Raw genomic sequence first — 20,725 nt, 5'->3', positions numbered from 1 at the left:
CCTCTACTCATGATAATTTTTTAAAAATTACTTTCTGTGATATAAATTTAATTTGACAATGGTTGAAATTTAACAATGATTGTGACAAGGTCACCTTGAACACCTCTTCAGAGAGTATCGAGACATACAGAAATAGCCAAGGATGATTTCCTGGTGAATTATGATTTCACTGTGAAGATCTGTGGCATGTATTCCAAGGTGGACCTAGTGGATAATCATCGTTCACCTAACGATTCTTTTTTTACTCCTTCACCATTGTATGGAGCATACCGATCTAATGTGAAAATTTGGTGCACTGCTAGAAGAATCTGAGTCACTGACAAAAACAGGTGCTTGCCCTAGAAAATAATGTAACTGTAAGTTCGTCAGGGACTCAAGACTCTAGTAACCAACTAAGTGATGCATGCACTCCTAATTCGGGCCCCAGAATCCAAATCAGGAGTGCACGTTCAGAAGAACTTAGTTCTATTAGGAGACTGCATTGTCAGGAAAACTGGAAATATTTTTTGTAATAAGGACAGGTGGACTAGAACCAGGGTATGTCTGCCAGGAGGATCAATTAATGACATCATCACCAACAGATTGTCACATTTTAAGGGGGGTAAAGAGAATATTATTATTCAAGTGGGGACAAATGATATTAAGCACACACGATCTGACAATTTGTTAGACAAATATAGGACCATGCTGAATAAATGCTGTGAGTTAGGTCAGAATGTGTATGTGTCTGCAATTCTGCCCAGGTATGAGTGGAGGGATTACATGCTGAAAGCCTTGTGGATTAACTGAAGAGATGAAGGACTGCGCAAGACTTTTGAGGGAAAAGTTTTATAAGCTTGGCCTGCACTTGTAGGTTGAAGGAACCTGTTTTGTAGAGATGGGATACATTTACACAAAGGTGGTGCAAGGGATTTTGCCAGTATCACTGAGGATACCTTAAAGATTCAGGTACTCAAGTTTGGGAGAAAAGGGTAATACAGATGTGTTTATCTAATCACATTGGTAAAAATAATGTTTACATATACTAAGTTTCCGTGTCTGTTACCACAACAGTTCATATTAGCAAGACATTCTGAGGGCAAAAACGTTTCAAATGAGCGGGTAGCTAATGCCAGGGAAGCAACCTTAAATAACTTCGAAGGGTGTATCAGGATAGTTAACTATAAAAGAACACTATGTTTTAATTGTCTACACAGTAATGTCAGAAGTGTTGGCAATAAAATGAGCGAATTTGAACTGCTGGTTAGGAAAAGTAACGCTGACATAAAAGGGCTTATTGAAACTTGGTGCCACCCAGAGATAGGAGACAATGAGTTTAAATATGGCGTGTACAATGCACTCAGGAAGGAGAGGGCAGATAGAAGAGATGATGGGGGTCATACTTCTTATCAAAAGAAGCCTGAGCATGACAAAATCTTTTCAGGATTCAGATATTTCGTATGCTAGTATTGAATCTGTATGGTGTGAGATAGTTGGAAGCAGAGGTATAATGAGTGGGAGTAATCTACAGCCAGGTGACTGTGAAGATTACAATGAGAGCCTCTACATGCAAATGAAATGGGCAAGTAAGCATGAATGTCTTATTATGGGTGATTTTAATTTTCCTCTAATTGATTATAGCAGATGGGAAGGAAACCTGACATGGGGACAAAATTTTTAAATCAACCAGATGACTTATTTGTATCAACATGTCAGGGAAAGTACTGGGGAAAAGAATATTCTAGATCTGATCATCACCCATGAACCAGATGACATAATAAGGCTGACAGTACAGGAACCAGTAGCAGGAAGTGATCTCTGAGTACTACAGGGGATGATGAAGAGAGAGGTAACAGTAGTTAAAAGGCAAAAGAAAGGGCTATAATTTCAAGAATTATGACGGCATAAGGTACTCCGTGGCCTCAAACAATTAATCACAGAATCCTTGAAAGCATATACCAATATAAAAAAAAAAATACTCCGCAAGGAGGATTCCAAGTCGGATGAATAATGAAGTTGCCAGATTACTTGAGCAAAAAAAGATGGCTTGGAAATGTTAGAGCAATAAAAAGTACTGAAGCCTGTAACAGCTACAAATTGATCTGTAATAGTGCCACAGAAAAGGTTAGGCTGGCAAAGGCAGATTATGAGAAATCACTGACAAAGAGAGAAAAGAAATGTGAAAAAAAGGAATTCTTCACATAGATAAATGCAAAGAATAGAAGGAAAAACCAGATCAGACCCTTATGTAATGAACGTGGGATAGTATTAGATATAACAGCTGATGTTGCAGATGAACTCAACATTTACTTTGCACTGATCTTTACAGGAAAAAACCCTTTATGTCAATGAGAAATTTTGGGAATGAAGTTGAAGTGCCAATGTATCTCTAACATAAGGGCGGTTCTAAGAGTGTAGTGGAAAATTACCGACCAGTCAGTCTAACTTTAATAGTAGACAAAATCATGGAGGCAATGATTAAGGATGGAATTCAGGATCATTTAGGAGAAATGGAACTCTGAAGGATACACGGCATGGTTTTGTAGAGGGAAAATCATGTTTAACAAATCTGGTTAGCTATTTTGACAAGGTCTCATGAGGTGGATTTAGAGAATAATAATAATGACATTGTTTATTTAGATTTCAGCAAAGAATTTGACTCAGTCCCACATGAGCAGTTACTCTATAAGCTGAAACAGGTTGGAATCACAGGAAAAATCCTTAGATGGACAGCAGGATGGCTTCAGGACAGGAGGCAGATAGTTGTGTTAAATGGTTATTCCACAGATTGGGTTAATGTAAGAGATGGGGTTCCCAAGGTATCAGTATTGGACCACTGTTGTTTTTGATTTTCTTAAACATTGATGAAGGGATAGAGGGCATGAAGTGTAAATTTGCAGATGATGTAAAGATTGGTAGAGTAGTTAATGATCACTGCCAAGCAGAGCTTCTTCAGAGTGACTTAGATAGACTTCGGGGACAGTCAGAAAAGTGGCAGCTTTGCTTCAGTCCAGCAAAGTAAGGTTACACCTGGGGAACAGTAACCTCAAAATAACTTATACACTTGGTGGAGTTTAATTAAAGCAGGTAGTGAAGGAAAGGGACTTGGGTGTTATGATACAGACAGACATGAAGTTCTCCAAGCATTGTAGACAGATTGCAGGGAAGGCCCGGTGTCCTATCAATGATCAATCGAACATTTTCTAGTAGAGATAAGGATGTCATAATTCCGCTATATAAGGCCATTGTTAGACCCACTTGGAATATTGTGTCAAGTGTGGAGACTGCACCTAAAAAAAGACACTGAGCTTCTTGAGAGAATCCAGAGGTGGGTAAACTCGCCTGGTGAAATCAGCAAAAGGGCATCCATACGAAAAAAGACTTCAAATATGTGGGGTGGAAAGCATGGATACTAGGCACCGTAGAGGAGACTTGATTAAGGTGTTTAAGGCTTTGAGAGACAAAAGTAATATGAATGAGGATGAAATTTTCCATGGTTATAAATGATTCTAGAACTACGGGCCATAAATTCAAGTTATGGGGGGGGGGATGTTTAGACTGAATTGCAGAAGTTTTATTTCAGCCAGTGAGTTATAAATTACTGCAATAAGTTACCTACATAGGTGGTTTAGGCTGACAGGTTGGGGAAATTCAAAGGTCAACTGGACAATTGTCCAGCTGACCTTTGAATTTCCCCAACCTGGACAAATGTCCAGCTGACATTTGACTGTAGGGAAATGCATGGGTTGTCTATTTCCTTTTCTTTTATTATTAATTTAATTTATTTTATTTTTTTATTATTATTATTTTACTAATTTTTTCTCTTCTTTTCTTTTTTTGTCTTGTGCAGCATAAGCCTTGGCTTCCTTGCACTATATGGCCAATAATAATACTAACGGTGCTTTTTATTTGCAGTGCAACTGCAATACCAAGGCACCCACAATGTGACCTTCTTTGAAATATGAGATCAGTGCATTTTCTAGCTAACTTGATTTTCTCTTTGCTCCTTACACAATCAAGACTTTTGCCAAATATTATGCAACGTTTAAAAACATACTTAAGCCTGGGGCGAGTATGTTAAAAGAAGTTACACATTGTGGTATTGTAAAATTTTAGTATGTATTTTCATTATTCCAATCAGTATTTTCATTAAATAAAAATAGCATTAAATGTAATGCACAATCTTTAATTCCTTCGATTTAATAAACAAACTTTTCAACCCCCCCCTATATTTCTAGGTGAGGTGAGGTGAGGTGAGGCGAGGCGAGGCGAGGCGAGACGAGACGAGACAGAGAACAAAATTTGCAACTAGAGTAATTGGACGGCTCATCACTAAAACTGTCCCACATAGAAAGAATGGAAAAAAAACTTCCACACATAACTATGACATATATGGAGAAACATATATGTCATAGTTATGTTTCAGCATAACTATGACATATAACTATGACAGTCACAGCATGGATTTGTTATTGGGGATCTTGTCTGATCAATCTGAATCAAAGCTATGATGTCACAACAAAGGAAATGGATGCAAAAAAATAATTTTGATATCATATATTTAGATTTAAAAAATGTTTTTTATACTGTTCCACATAAAATATTGTTATACAAGTTGGAGCACTGCACCATAAGGGACAAGTTTGTGCAAAGCAATAACTTGTAAGGGATGATTCGGTGATTGAAGGTGGAGTAATTATAAATGTAGTTTGGACTGATTAATAACTACTTTACAATTGTGAGCTTTGGTGAAGACAGCAAATGAACATGGAGACTTGGATACAAGCCAATTGCGATATTCTTATCTTATTTGAACAGTCTTAGCACATTTACTGGAAAATGTTTAGATAAAGGGAGGAGTGTGGAATACAGTATTTCATCCCTATAATAATAATTTCTCTGACATCTGAGCAACACAGACATCGGAAGATTTAAAACAGTAATTCAATCAAGAAATAGAATAAAATCTCACAGGTCATTCCAATTTGAATTCTTGTAATACCAAATAATATGAAGCTGAGAATGGCCACAAAAGAAAGGCTCCAGCCATCGCTAAGTTGTGATCTGAGATGCACAAAGGACCACTCACCTCAACCATATATGTGGAAGAGTTGTTTGTGAGAAACAGATGAAGAATCTCAGCTGTGTGCTTAAGATTGTCAGATGGTAGGTAACTGAACAATCTGTGCGAGGTAACTGCAAAAGCCTCAGAATACCAATCTGTCACCTATCAAATGTATTTAGAATATAGTAGGACATCCACTGACTTTCACCTCTCAGCCAGCTAACTATTGTCTAACTCACAGCACAAGTGAAATAAGCACAGCTCAAGATGACACCTGCCACCTTCTTAACTCTTTAGTGCGATATTTGATGTGCAATGCATTTTCCATAAGTACTGCTGAATTAACACACAAACAGTCATTCGCTCATCTATTTTGATCCTTAAAGCAAGTATTCCTTTTAGGTGGGACAATTTCACTGACCAGTCTTGAATAAGGCTTGCTGTTCATAAAAATTTACTCCATAACTGAATATACTCTGTAGAGTGAAAATAGTAGTTGCTTCCTTCTCAGTGGTACAGTAAACATTCTTTTGTAAGATTTCCAAAATGAAGTTAATGATAATAAAATGGATCATAAAAAAATAAATACAGGAACTCTCCGACTTACGTAATACTAGACTTATGCAAATTCGACTTTACATAAGTTTTTGCTGGCTGGCGCAAACTTAAAAAAATATGGAAACATATTTTGCATCTGTAGGGATAAATGGAAGTGTTGTGAAAATATCGTAAGGTGAACCCAATAACATAATGTTTTTTTCTTTTCTTTTTTTGAAATTCATTCCATGTCCTTGGAAGTTGAAAATTTAGCTATATTACTAAGCTATTTATCTCTCTAAAAGGTCATATTTATAATGGAAATTGCACTACACTTTCATCATTATCATATGTTTCCATTATAAGAATCAATTTTGAATGCTTTTGTGATATTTTTCTAAAACACGTTTCTGGAAGTCACAACCAAAAAACGATAAAAACAATTTGCACTTCTGTTAGTGCAATTCATTACAAATGGGTAGTAAACTCAATCTTATTGCATTTGTGATAATACTAATAACTGGAATTCTGTGGGTTTTTACGTTACAGTATTATGGTGAAATGTGTCCTCTTCCCCGAAATCTTCAATCATATAAAAAACAAATTTTTAGAAACTTCTCTTCATTCCTATTTACGTATTACAGTGGTGAAGGGAAAGGGACCAATGGAAAGTGCAAGTGCTGGCAGTGCAGGAAAACGAAACAAAATTGATTTAGAAATGAAGAAAATGATGAAGAAGTACGAAGCAGGACAAAGTTTTGTCATCTATTGCAAGGGAATTAGGTCTTGCTGCTTCAACAGTGAATACTATTTTAAAGGACAGTGGACGTATAAAAGAACACATCAAAGGATCAATGCACTAAGATCAACAGAGTAATTACAAAGCAGCATTCAAGTGCTATTTAAAAAAAAAAAAAAAGCAGCTCCGGCACGACTACCAGGTCAGTTGACTTTACAATAAATCAATCAATCAATACAAATGTATAAGTATAGTGCGAAAGCACCAGTAATACATAGCCAAATCTGAATTAACAGAATGTTAGCAAAACAGCATTGTTTTAAGTTATATCTCATATTGTGAACACCTTCACAATGAGTTGCCATGATATTGCATTACTTCAAACAAGTAACACTTCACCTGAGGAGAAGACTAATGTTACTTATTCTCAGATGTATACCACCACCCAGACAGCACCATTTCAGGGCTATTTGACCCTTCTTCGATTGGTGGGTAGGTACCCGAGTGATGCAATGATGGCAAAACAGTTATGAAGTATAACTCCACAATATGAAAGTCGCTTGATGGTGTATGATGTGTTTAGACTATAAAGCGTTTAGGGCTGAAGCCTCAAGCTATGGAAAAGTCTAGACTATATATAAGTATAGTGCGAAAACATCAATAATACATAGCCAAATCTGAAACAGAATGTTAGAAAAATGGCATTGTTTTAAGTTAGATCTCATATTGTGAATACCTTCACAACGAGTTGCCATGATATTGCATTATTTCAAATAATGCAATATCAATACTCAAACAGCACCATTTCAGGGCTATTTGGCCCTTCTTCTCATCATTGCATCACTCGGGTACCTACCCACCCAACAAAGAAGGGCAAAGAGCCCTAAAACGGTGCCGTTTGAGTGGTGGTATACATCTGAGAATAAGTAACATTAGTCTTCTCCTCAGGTGAAGACTAATGTTACTTATTTGAAGTAATGCAATATCATGGCAACTTGTTGTGAAAGTATTCACAATATGAGATATAACTTAAAACAATGCTGTTTTGCTAACATTCTGTTAATTCAGATTTAGTAATGTATTATTGATGCTTTTGCACTAACTTATACATAGTCTAGACTTTTCCATAGTTTGAGGCTTCAGCCCTAAACGCTTTATAGTCAATACAAACGGCCTCTGTAGCTGAGTGGTCAGGAGCGGGAGGTGGTAGACGACTTTCATCAACCAGTGAAACACCACCACTTTGCTTATTGGAGGTTTGAAGTGGTGAAACCCATGTTTAGTCTCTAGAGCAAAGTTTCTGGCATCCTCCTCCCCCCATACTTCTCCTTCAACCCATGCACGGTACTAAGTACTATAGGTTTTGATACCTTTCGTGTTTGGAGTTTTTCATAAAAAAAAAAAAAAAAAAAAAATACGCTCTTTGAGTAGACTGGGGTTCAAGCCCCTCACTGCTGAATACGGTTGATTTGCCAACCCGCACTGGACCAGCGTGGCAGATTATGGTCCATTTCCCTTAGCATGAATTGTTGAGGAGGCTTCCATCCTGCAGTAGGTTGATAATGGCTGTAATTTACCTTTTTTTTTTTTTTTTTACAAATGTTAATCGAATTTGGTAGTCACAGGCTTGAACCTCGGTCTACTCAAGGACCGTGTGCCATTGCACTTGTGCTCCTGACCACTCGGTTACGTCAGGCAAAGTGATCACAAAACAGCGTTCAGGTGCTATATCAAAGATGGAACAGCTGTTAATAATATGGATAGAAAATCAGATTTAGAAGCAAGTGTCCCTGAGTCCAATGACCATTAAAGCAAAAGCAAGAAGTATTTATGAAGATATTAAGGATAAGTACAGCGAACCCCAAGCCAAGTTCGTAGCAAGCAATGAGTGGTTTAATAGGTTCAAGCATCGCGCTGGTTTACACATGTTAAAGTATGCAGTGAAGTCACCAGGGCCGATTCTGCAACTGCAGAGAAATTTTGTGACGTGTTGGAAAAAATTATTGATGAAGGCGATTATTCAACGCAGCAAATTTTTAACGTTGACAAGACTGCTCTGTATTGGAAAAAAATGCCAGATCGAACATACATTGCCAAAGAAGAAAAGACAATGCCAGGTTTCAATGCTCCAAAAGACAGGGACACGCTCTTGCTTGGGGCTAATGCAGCGGGAGATTACAGATTAAAACCACTGCTTGAGTACCATTCTGGAAATCCTCGTACATTTAATGGCATCAATAAAGCCACCCTACCCATGCATTTCTGATCGAACCAGAGAACATGGATAACAATATCTCTCTTTGAGGATTGGTTTAAATGCTGCTTCATTCCAGAGGTTTAAAAATATTGTAAAGACAACAAGATTCCTTTTAAGATTTTGCTTCTATTAGATAATGCTCCTTGACATTGACATCTTATGCATCTAGATGATTTCAATTCGAACGTGAGAGTCATATTACTACCGGCAAACATGACTTCACTCAGCTAATAAGCACACCGTTAGAGAGGTAAAACTTACTGATGTTATGCCTCCTGTCTCCTCTCTTTTTTTGCAATTTTATAATTTTTAAATTGCACACTTTTGTCATTTTTTCTGGCATGAGATAAAAAAATGAATAATACAATAAATAATTTTATTCAACATTCATCGAACATTTCTTTTTTGGTTCAATCAATTCAGTGAACACAGTTGCGAGTGTTGCACAAGCATGGGGGAAATTCCGACTTACATAGAGTTCCACAAAACACAATCCTTACGTTTATCAGGGAGTGGCTGTATATGTTTGTTCTACAGGGAAATAAAAAATTAATATCATAAAAAAATGGTATTTTTGTGTCTTGACATTTACTTCTGAAACAATGGTGTAAAACTAAAATTAAACTAAATATACCATTATTAATTTTTATGACATACAAAAACTACAAAAATACAGTAATATGTGTTTAAAGTTCATTTTCACCCTGTGAAAAATAAATATTGTTATTTTGTATGTTTAATACAAACCTTGGCACAGTTGTCTGATTATTGCCCCTATTATTGCCTCTGATCATCCAGTTCCCTCCTTCCCAAAGGATGGCACTGACTTATTACACTTTACATTTGTGTGAACAAAACCAGTTTATGGTACCTACAATTGAAGTGCACTGAAAAACACTGTAAAGGATGAGCTGTTAAATAAACAAAAGAATAAAAACAGTTCTTCTAAGCTGTTTACATACTCCCTCACACTTTCCATGGGATTGAGGTGAGTTGCAATTGGTATGCCAGTTCAAAGAGCCTTTTGCTACAGTATAGTATAATCTATTTTTTGTGCCATTCTATCTGAGCCAATGTCTTTTTTTGGAACTTGTCTTTAAATTAATTTAAAGTTTGTTTATATTAAATCTCATCTAGCAGTGTTATGGCACCAAAAATGCAAATGGATGAAATTAAGCCTGGAAATTAAAAATTATACAAGAGGCTGAGATGGAACAAAGCAAAACGGACATTACAAAGGAATACATCCCTTTATCTACAATACTGAAAAACTTGAAAAAAAAAAAAGTGCATGACAGTGGAGTAGCAGTTAAAAAGCAGGAATCGATTTCGTGGTGCAAAACACAAGGATCTTGAAACAAAAGTTTGAGTGGTACCAACAAATGCATGAATCAAATTTGCCAATATCAGGTTCGAAATTGCAAGAAAAGATAAATTATCTAGTTCAGCAACATGGAATTAGCAAGTTCAATTGCAGCAGTAGCTGGATCCAAAGATTTAAAGACAAGAATACCTTAATTTTGCGAAATGTGTGTGACGAGTTTGGGTTAATCAACAAAGAAAAAACTAGTCTGGCTGCATTCCATATGGTCCAGTCTTCAAAAATGAGTCAAAGGATATTTTTAATTGTGACGAGACAAGTTTATCTAATAATTTGCTGCCAAACAAAACATTTGCTGTACGAGTAGAGTCTTGTGATAGTGAAAATTAAGTAAACAAAGACTCACTGTTCTGTTCTGCTGCAATTCAGATGGCAGTACAAAACCACACCCACTTGTGATTGGTAAGTTTACAAATCTAAGATTTTCTGAAGATTTTTTTTTTTTTTTTTTAATGTAAACCCCAAACACGAGAGGTATTAAACCTATAGTACTTGGTACCGTGCTTGGATTGGAAGTTGAGAAGATCAAAGAAGATATCTGTTGACATTGGACTTGAACTTCTGTAGACTGTAATTTTCAGGAAACACGTATGAAGGAAGGTTGTTCCAGAAAACGGAGTTGAATGAATAAATGAGGAAGATGAAAAGTTGGTTCTGTGATTTTGAAGTTGGACAGTAAATGGATGTTGACTGGCGGCGGCACGTGTTCAGACTGTTTTGAAAGAGAGAGCAGGAATTATAGAAGCCAATTCAGAAGAATAGTGCCAGTGGAAGTATCTGTAGAAGAGGCATGCAGCAGAAACAGTACGTCTAAGAGACAGCATGTTGAGAGACTCTGTTAGAGATGAATCATTAATTAACCTAACTGCCCTCTTCTGAATGGAATCAAGAAGCCTGAGAGAGGTTTTGGGGGCACCACCCCAGATGTGGGAACAATATTCCATGGCAGGGTGGATTTGCAATTTATACAGTGAGCAGCTGTTGGGAAGAAAAGTAACGTCAAGAGCGAAAGAGAAAACCAAGTTTTTTAGATGCAGAGGAAGCAATATTTTTAATGTGCTTGTGCCAAGAGAGATTAGAAGTCAGGGTAATCCCCAAAAGAGATATATCATTTTGCCTAGAAATCGGAGTGTCACTAAAGATAAGCATAGGAGCAGAAGAATCCCTTTTTGTGAGATATAAGACAAGACTGAGTTTTAGAAGGGTTGAAATCAACTAAGTTGTCTTTGCCCCACTGGAGAATTACCTGAAGATCGGCATTTAAGGAATTGGTAACAGATTTTCGAGAAGTTGAAGCTGATTGTGCAGGACAAGGTTTCTCAAAATGGAAAGTGGAATGCAATGTGCTATCATTGGCAAAACTATGGTTAGGATTTCCAGTCAATGGAAGAAGGTCATTAATATACAAGAGAAAAAGAGTTCTTTGTTGTTTGTTATTTGGTTTTTAGGAGCATTAGCAACTAAGGCCATATTGCTCCGGAGATATGCGGTGGTCATTCCCTGACCTTTCCGCATCCTCCGTATTTGGTGGTCACGGGTTCGAACCCTGGTCTCATCAAAAAGTGCATGCTACGCACTGCCGCTCCTGCCCACCTGGCTACGGAGGCGCCAGGAAAAGAGTGGGAGAGAGAAATGAACCTTTGGGGTAAACCAGCATTATTGGAGAAGTTAGAAGGCAGAAAGCCATCAGTGAGAGATCAGAGAGAAAACTGGATAACCAATTACTAAAAACAGTTGGCAAACCATAAGATGGAGCTTGTTTAGAAGACCTTTAGGCCAAACACGATCGAAAGCCTTTGAGATGTCAAGAGCAACTACTTGTGTTTCACCGAACCTTTCCATTGAATTAGTCCATAAATAGTAGCATAAGCCAGAATATCACCAATACGACATTGAAGGAATTCATACTGGTGATCGTTGATCAGACAGAAGGTTTCTAGATAGTTTAAGAGTTGGCGGTTAATTGATTTCTCCACTACTTTAGAAAAAGTAGAAGTAATTGCAATGGGACGATAATTGGATGGGAGGGATTTGTCACCCTTTTTAGAAACTGGCTGGATATGAGCAAATTTCCAAGCAGAAGAAAAAATACCTTTGGAATAAGAAAGTGAAAAAAGGCGGCAAAGAATAGGAGTAAGTTCAGGAGCACAGATTTTGAGAACAAGTGGAGAAATACCATCGGGACCTGGAGCTTTCTCAGTATCAAGATTCGTCAACATCGTTCTGACATCTTTTGACAGAAGACCACAGGAGGCATCGAATAGAGCGTGTTGGGAATTGTGGGAGGTGTTTTACCAAGATCATTAATACATGAGTTGGAAGAAAAATGGGATGCTAGCAGGTCAGCTTTATCCTTGGCTGAAGTGACAACAGAACCATCTGGTTTGGACAAAAGTGGGAGCAGAGATGGGCAAAAGTTGCACCCAGTAGCTTTGGCAAGAGACCAGAATGCTCAGCTACCATTAGGGCAAGAAGCAAGTTTTCTACTCTTATCCTGTTCAAACTCTAGTTTGGGCTGATTAATAACTGCTTTACAATTGTTGCGAGCTTTGGTGTAGGCAGAAAATGAAACTGGAGAATTAGAAACAAGCCAATTGCGATATGCAACATTCTTCTCTTGAACAGCCTTAGCACATTTATTGGAAAACCAAGGTTTGGATAAAGTACGAGATTTTTAAGTGGAATATGGAATAAAAGATTCCATTCTTACAAAAATAATTTCACTGACACGATCTGAGCAAACGTTGACATCAGAAGTTTTGAAACAGTAATCCAACCAAGGAAAAGAAGAAAAGAAATCTCTCAGGTCATCCCATTTTGCATTCTTGTAATGCCAAACAACACGAGGTTGGGACTAGCCATGAGATAAAGGTTCCATTGAAGAAGAGACAATCTGTTGTGATCACCAAGTTGTGATCTGAAGTGCCTAAATCACCTCTCTCTCTTCGACCATGTACTTAGAAAGGTTGTTTGTGAGAAAAAGATCAAGCATATTGGCTTTATGATTAGGATTGTCCGGTATTCTTGTAGGTAAATGAACAATTTGTGCAAGTTCATTAGTAATTGCAAAAGCCTCAGCATCTAGACCGGCTGGGTCAGTGTGACTAGAAAATGGAAGCCAGCTGGAGTTATGAACATGAAAATCACCAAGGAAAATTACCTCACTGTTAGGAAAGTTGGACTGGAGTTAACCAACTTCCCTGTGATTATGAGTCTAACATAATCACAGGGAAGAAGTGCTTGTGACCATAGGGTCACAATTTTTCAGTCTTGGTTATCAAAAATGGATAGAAGATTGGCTTCAGGAAAAAAAAAAAAAAAAAAAGGAACATTTGATGATTCTAGATCATTATACAGCATATTCTGCTGTGACAACTAAGTTGACAAATATATGGCTGTTGGCTTTACTTCCCAATACCACCAGTTTTATGCAGCCACTGGATCAAGGCATTATTTATAGCCTCAAGGGAGCACAGAGCTCACCTGATAAAGTACTTGATCTGCAACATAGGAGGGTATAATTTACAGCCAAACTGGAATATTTTGGATGCTATCCGCTTGTTATTGCTTGGGACAGTATTGTATCAAGTGTAATAATGAACTGTTTCGGAAAGAGTGGAGAGAATATCATCAAAAACTATGGTACAGTGAAACGTATGTGATATCAACATTAAGGAATGGAGGAATTTGAAGGAGCATATGGATTTTGTTGGCAAATTTGAAGAGTTTGTGAAGGTGGATGATGAAGTTGCTACCACAGCAACGCCAACACCAGAACAGCTGCTGAGCACCAAGCAAAACAATGATTATTTTGTTACCGGCAACAGCAAAAGTGAAGCAGCACACACAATGCCATCTAAAAAAGATGCCCAGAATGCACTGGGCATAACAGAGAATGTTAATAACAGAGAACAGTTAAAAATGCACAGACAAAAACCTGTGTAAACAACATTGGATTCTTTCTTTAAATTAGATTAATTTATTAAAAAGTTAATGGCTTGTATGTGTCCTTTTATATTAAGATTATAATTCTTTTTATTGCAATACTAAAATACTGCCAAAAATGAGTACTGCCTACATATTGTATATATCAAAATATATATTGTGCAATATTTTCATTCCTGTTAATTGCTTTTGTCTTAGTTTATCTTGGAAATAAAATGAAATCTTTAAAAGGTGTTATTCCCATTACTGTATTGTTAGACATGGTTTTTCTTTTTATTAATTTATTTTATTAATTTAAATTAATTTATTTTTGATATTATTATTTATTATTATTCTTAGATACAGTAAAATCTCATTAATACAAACTCAGTTTATACAAAGTGCTCGTTTATATGAAGCACATACCATTCTCCTGAAAAAGGATAGGTTTTTCTACGTAAATATATTTGTTTATATATTTGCAGTTAATATGTATTACAAAGTTCGTTTCCATCCCGTGAGAAATAAATATTGTTATTTTGTATGTTTAATACAAATCTTGGCATAGTTGTCCAATTATTATCCTTATTATTGATTCTGGCCACCCGGTTCCCTGCTTCCTGAAGGATGGCACTGACTTGTTAGAATTTACTTTTGGGTAAACTTTTGTTTATGGTAGCTACAACTTAAGTGCACTCTGAAAAACATCATGAACATCATTTAACATATCATTATGAAGGATGATATGTTAAATTAACAAAAGAATAAAAACAGATTTTCTAAGTTGTTTACACCCTTGTTAAAGGTCAGTTGCAATAGTTACGCCAGTTCAAAGGGTCTTTTGCTAAAATATAATCTATAATTTTTTTATGCCATTTTATCTGAGCTAATGTCTTTTTTTTAGAACTTGTGTCTTTAAATTAATTTAAAGTTTGTTTATATTAAATCTCATCTAGCAGTGTCATGGCAACAAAACGTAAACGGATGGAATTAAGCCTGGAAATGAAATTGAAAATTATACAACAGAGTGATAGGATGGAACGAAGCAAAACAAACATTGCAAAGGAATACATCCCTTTATCTACTTTACAATTCTGAAAAAAACTTGAAGTGTGTGCCACTGGAGCAGCGATAAAAAATGGAAACAAATTTGTAGTTGAAAGCACTAGGAGCCTGAAACAAAACTTTGAGTGGTACCAACAAATGCGTGCATCTAATTAACCAATATCAGGTCAGATTTTGCAAGAAAAGGCAAATTATCTATCTTAGAATCATGGAATTAGCAACTTAAAATGCAACAGTGACCAACTCCAAAGATTTAAAAACAGGAATAACTTGGTTTCGTGAAATATTTGCAGAATCTGGATTATTAGAAAATAGGCCTTGCGATTCGGGTTGCATATCATCCAAGTTTCTTGCAACAACCAACTAAGTGGTTAAAATAAATTTATTAAAATAAATAAATTATATATACATAAGATAAAACAGAAATAAAATATAACATAATAAAAGCATTAAAATACATAGAAGCTTTCGAGACGAAGTGCCTCTTCATCAGCTAGTCGGTGAATGGTGTACTTCGGTATATACTGATGGTTACAATAGCAAAAGTCAGCTGGGCACTATCATGAGTCTGTTGTTGGTAGAACAGAATTACGTACACGTGATGAACGCCAATGCTCATCGCACTGCAATACAGTACATTCTATAATAGGGTGTAAGTGCACTTCCCTCGTGCGATTCATAGTACTATTATTGGTAGCTACGTGCAGTGCTTCAAGCCATGAGGACTGGCAGTAATCACATGAATAGTCAACGATTTCAATATCCTGTCGGGGATCAAGATTGTGCTGCTCAACCCAATTAAAATCATTGACTATTCACTTGATTACATCCAGAGCTAATGGCTTGAAGCACTGCACATAGCTACCAATAATAGCACTATAAATCGCACGAGGGGAGTGTACTTACACCCACATGAGGAGAAGGTTATCAAATTGTAGCAGGGGGGCTTAATGATTTTGTAATAACTGAGAGCAAAGTGGAAGAGAAATTGTTGAAGTTAAACATAAGAAAGGCACCTGGGGTGGATGGAATCTATCCAGTTATATTAAAGGAGGCGTCAAAGCAACTAAGCAAACCCTTAGCCATAATTATGAGAGCGTCCTTGGACTCAGGGGAGGTCCCCATGAACTGGAGATGTGCAAATGTATTCCCAATTCACAAAGGGGGATCGAAGGGTGACACGAGTAATTACAGACCAGTTAGTTTAACTTCTGTTCCAGGTAAAAATAATGGAGTCACTGGTTAAAGATGCATTGCAGGATCATCTAGACAAGACTGCAGCAATAATTCAGACACAGCATGGGTTTGTTAAGGGAAAGTCTTGTCTGTCAAATTTGATAGGATATTATGATGTGGTTACAAAGGAACTGGATGCAAAAAATAATTTTGATATCATATATTTGGATTTCAGGAAAGCTTTTGACACTGTTGCACACGGAAGACTATTGTACAAATTGGAGCAGAATGGTATTAAGGGTAAGTTACTACAATAGATAAAAGGATGGTTGAGTGGGAGAAGACAGAGGGCGGTAATTAATGGGTGCTGCTCTTCATGGACTAATGTTATTAGTGGAGTCCCACAGGGTTTGGTGTTGGGTCCACTGTTGTTTTGTATATTTATCAATGATATTGATGAAAGTATATCAGGCTTAGCGTCGAAGTTTGCAGATGATACAAAGGTTGGCAGGGTTGTTAATGACAGTAATGGCAGTGTGCTACTGCAACAGGATCTAGAAAATTTGGGCAGATGGGCTAAGAAGTTGCAACTGAAGTTAAACCTTGACAAATGCAAAGTACTGCATATGGGTAGAAGTAACCCCAGAGAAACGTACCAACTGTGTGGCACTACACTTATGGTGGTAGAAAATGAAAAGAGACCTTGGAGTAATTGTGCAGTCAGATATGAAGTTTTCTGAGCAATGCAGACAGGCTGCCAGGGCAGGTCATGGGGTTTTGTCAATGAAATATAGGAATTTTGCTAGCAGGGAAAAGGAGGTTATTGTTCCTCTGTATAAGGCAATGGTCAGGCCACACCTTGAGTACAGGTCTGGAGGCTTCATTTTAGGAAGGATGTAGATTTGCTTGAGCGTGTACAGAGAAGGACAATAAGATTGGTGAGGGGAATGAAGGGATCCTCTTATCAAGAGAGGCTTAAGTTCTGAAAATTGCAGTGGCTGGAGACTAGGCATCTGATTGAGGTGTATAAGGCCTTGAATGGGTTCAGCACGCTGAATTCTGATGGGATCCTTGCACTTGTTCAGATTACGAATCTAAGGGGACATAAATTCAAATTAAGAAAAGACAGGTAGAATAGATGTGCGGAAATTTGCCTTTAGCGAGCGGGTGGTTAATTGCTGGAACAAACTTCCATCTGTTGATAGGTTAAATAAATTTAAGGAGGAACTGCACAGGCATTTGGAGGAAATAGTGTGATTTTTTTTTTTTTTTTTTTTTTTTTGGCTGAAGCTGCATAAGCTCATACACTTGCATTCTTGCATCACATGCCAGTACTACTACTACTATTATAGAATGTACTGTATTGCAGTGCATTGAGCGCTGGCAGTAATCACGTGTACGTAATTCTGTTCCACCGACAGCAGACTCGTGATACATGATCATGCCCAGCTGACTTTTGCTATTGTAACCATCAATATATACTGAAGTACACCATTCACCGACTAGCTGATGAAGATGCACTTCGTCTCAAATGCTTCTACGTATTTTAACACTTTTATTATATTATATTTTAACACTTTTATCTTATTGAATTTTAATGCTTTTATCTTATTTTATCTATTTTATCTTATGTATATATCATTTATTTATTTTAATAAATTTATTTTAACCAGTTAGTCGGTCGTCGCAAGAAACTTGGATGAGTCTGGATTAGTCGACAAAGGCTACAAACTGGTTGTGTTCATTCTTGAAAAACATGAGGCAAAGGAAATTTTTAATCTTGATGAGACAGGTTGATTTTATAATTTATTGCAAAACAAAACATTTGCCATTTGAGGAGAGTCTTGTCATGGTGGAAAGTTAAGTAAAAAAAAAAAAAGACTCGCTGTTCTGTTATGCTGCAATTCAAATGGCAGTACAAAACTATGCCCACTTGTGATTGGCAAGTTTTCTAAGCCAAGATGCTTTAAAGAAGTTAACCAACTTCCCTGATTATGAGGACAATAGAAGTGCTTGGCTTATGGTCAATTTTTCAGTCTTGGTTATCAAAAGTGAACAGAAGAATGACTTCAGAAAAAAGGAACATTTTGATGATTCTAGATTGTTGTACAGCACATTCTGCCAAGACACTTATGTTGACAAATATAAGGCTCTTGTTTTTACCTCCCATTACCATCAGTTTTATGCAGCCACTGGATCAAGGCATTATATATAATCTCCAGAGAGCATAAATATATAGAGCTATAGAGCCTGCCTAATTGGTATTTGATCTGCAACATATGAGGGAACAATTCGCAACCAAATTGGAATGTCTTGAATGCTATCCATAATCTTGACAGTATTGCAATTAATAATTAATTAAGATTAATAATCAACTGCTTCAGAAAGAGTGTCTTTGGAGAAAATATCATTGAAAAACATAGTCCAGCAAATGAATGTGATAGCAACATTGAGGAATGGGGAAATTTGAAGGAGTCTATGGATTTTGTTGGCGAATATGAAAAGTTTGTGAAGGTGGATGATGAAGTTTCTACCACAGCAACACAATACCAGAAGAGCTGCTGAGCACCAAGCAAAATAATGTTTTTGTTACCAGCAAAAGTGAAGCACGCACACATGCACATGCACACACACACAACCATCTAAAAAAAAGATGCCCAAAATGCATTGTGCATAACAGAGAATGTGTTGGCATGCAGTAACGTTGATAAAGAAACAACTATTGCATTTGATAATGTCTGTGATGTACTTAAAAATGCATATAGGACAAAAATTGTGCAAAGAACATTGGATTCTTTCTTTAAATTAGATTAATTTATCAAAAAGTTAATGGCTTGTATATCTCCTTTTATATTAAGATTAATTCTTTTTACTCGGATACTAAAATATTGTATATATCAATATATATATTGTACAATATTTTCATTTCTGTTAATTGCCTTTCTCTTAGTTTATCTTACAAATAAAATAAAATCTTTAAAAAGTGTGTTATTCCTATTATTGTATTGTTAGGGAGGGCTTTTGTTTTAATTTTATTAATTTAAATTAATTTATTTTTTATTTTATTTTTGATATTATTTATTATTTTTAGATATAGTATGTGCAAAAAAAAAAAAAAAAAAAAACTGTAAAATTTACTCTTTTGGCGGATCTTGTTACTACAAACCTCGTTATTACAAAACATGAAAATTTCAGTCCCTTGAACTTTGTATTGACAAGATTCAACTGTATATAGTATGTACCAAAAAAAAAAAAAAAGGAGGGGGGTAAAATTCTGACACTTTTGGGGAACCTTGTTACTACAAACCTCATTATTAAAAAACGTGAAAATTTAGTACCCTTGAACTTTGTATTAATGAGATTCGACTCTACCAATATTTCTAAATTCAGATTTATGCATTGCCCCAGGACATTCATTTTCTGAAACTTACTCTATTAAGATTACTACTTTAAAAAATTTAAAGTTTGGATAATAGCTAACATTATAAAACTTCTGTACAGTTAATATCATTGACTTCCAAGCATGATAAAACAGTACCTAAATATACTCACTGAAGGTGGTGTAGCCAAAACACTAGATGTTCCTGATGTAGGTGGAGTAGAACTATTACTACCATGAAAAAGAACCTCCTCTGTAACATCTTTTCCTGTATTAGGATCCTCAATTCGAATAATATTCCTTTCCTTTTTCTGAGAGGCTTGTGAGGTTGGCTGTGCTATGCCCGGCATAGAACATGTAGCAGCAGGAATGTGGGCTAGTGCTTGGGGATAATACACTATAAAAATAATAAAATAACTGTACCCAAATTAAGGCTTAATATAAAGAAATTATATTCTTTATATTAATTATATAGAAAGTAACATCAAATGTAACAGAAAGAAATTTATGTGTTACATTTGAATGTGGGGGAGAGGACAGATCGTTAAACTAATGACTTTCTTTTTCGGGATTAATCAAAAAAAGTAAATAACTATAGCAAATAATGGCCAGAACAGATTCTACATAACACATACATTTGTTCATAGTTTATTATTAGGAATGTCAGAAAAAAGTGCAAATTTGAGGCAATAAACACCAGCAACATAAGACCAGTGCAATATCCTTATTGCCTGTAAAAGAACTTATCACTGCATTACTAAAAATAATCTCATTCAAAACCAGGCAGAACTTAGGATGTGAATGTGCCATTTACTACCTTTAACTTTTCATTAATTACCAGTTAATTAATACATAAAAATCAACCATTTCAATTAATAATTGAAAATCAACATATTTCAGAACATTATATTCATTCAACACTTATTATTTCTCCCTAAATTTTAATAAAAATTGAACTACAGTAAACTTTCATTATAGCATTTTTTAAGAGACTTGCCCAAAAGATTGGAATTAAATTTTTGGGGATAATTTTCATTATTTATAGATATTTATTTTCAGTTTTTCATTTTTTTTTTTTTCCCCCTTCTTTTAATGCAGTGTTTGTGATACAACTGTTAATATACAAGTTGAAAACCTGCAGACAAACATTTTAAAAGGGTATGTTACAGATGTTAAAAGGTGCATAGTACATCAGGGGATTGATGGTAGGTCCAGAAGAGATA

General features: G+C 36.1%; 1 protein-coding gene across 5 annotated transcripts in view; it reads right to left on the bottom strand.

Moving 5' to 3' along the window:
- The window catches only part of LOC150085178 (eukaryotic translation initiation factor 4 gamma 3-like), a 791,506-nt gene that overhangs the window by 469,122 nt on the left and 301,659 nt on the right, over positions 1-20,725 (bottom strand). For all 5 annotated transcript variants that reach the window (XM_090373913.1, XM_090373915.1, XM_090373911.1 and 2 more), the window contains one exon: positions 19,676-19,899. In XM_090373913.1, coding sequence (XP_090230039.1) covers positions 19,676-19,899 — 224 coding nt within the window. The remainder of the gene's footprint in view (positions 1-19,675; positions 19,900-20,725) is intronic.

Source organism: Mastigoproctus giganteus, chromosome 5 (assembly GCF_048544385.1).
Source record: "Mastigoproctus giganteus isolate SK-2022 chromosome 5, ASM4854438v1, whole genome shotgun sequence".
Taxonomy (NCBI): Eukaryota; Metazoa; Arthropoda; class Arachnida; order Uropygi; family Thelyphonidae; genus Mastigoproctus; species Mastigoproctus giganteus.
The sequence above is the reverse complement of the archived record's forward strand: the minus strand, read 5'-3'. Positions and strand labels throughout refer to the sequence as shown.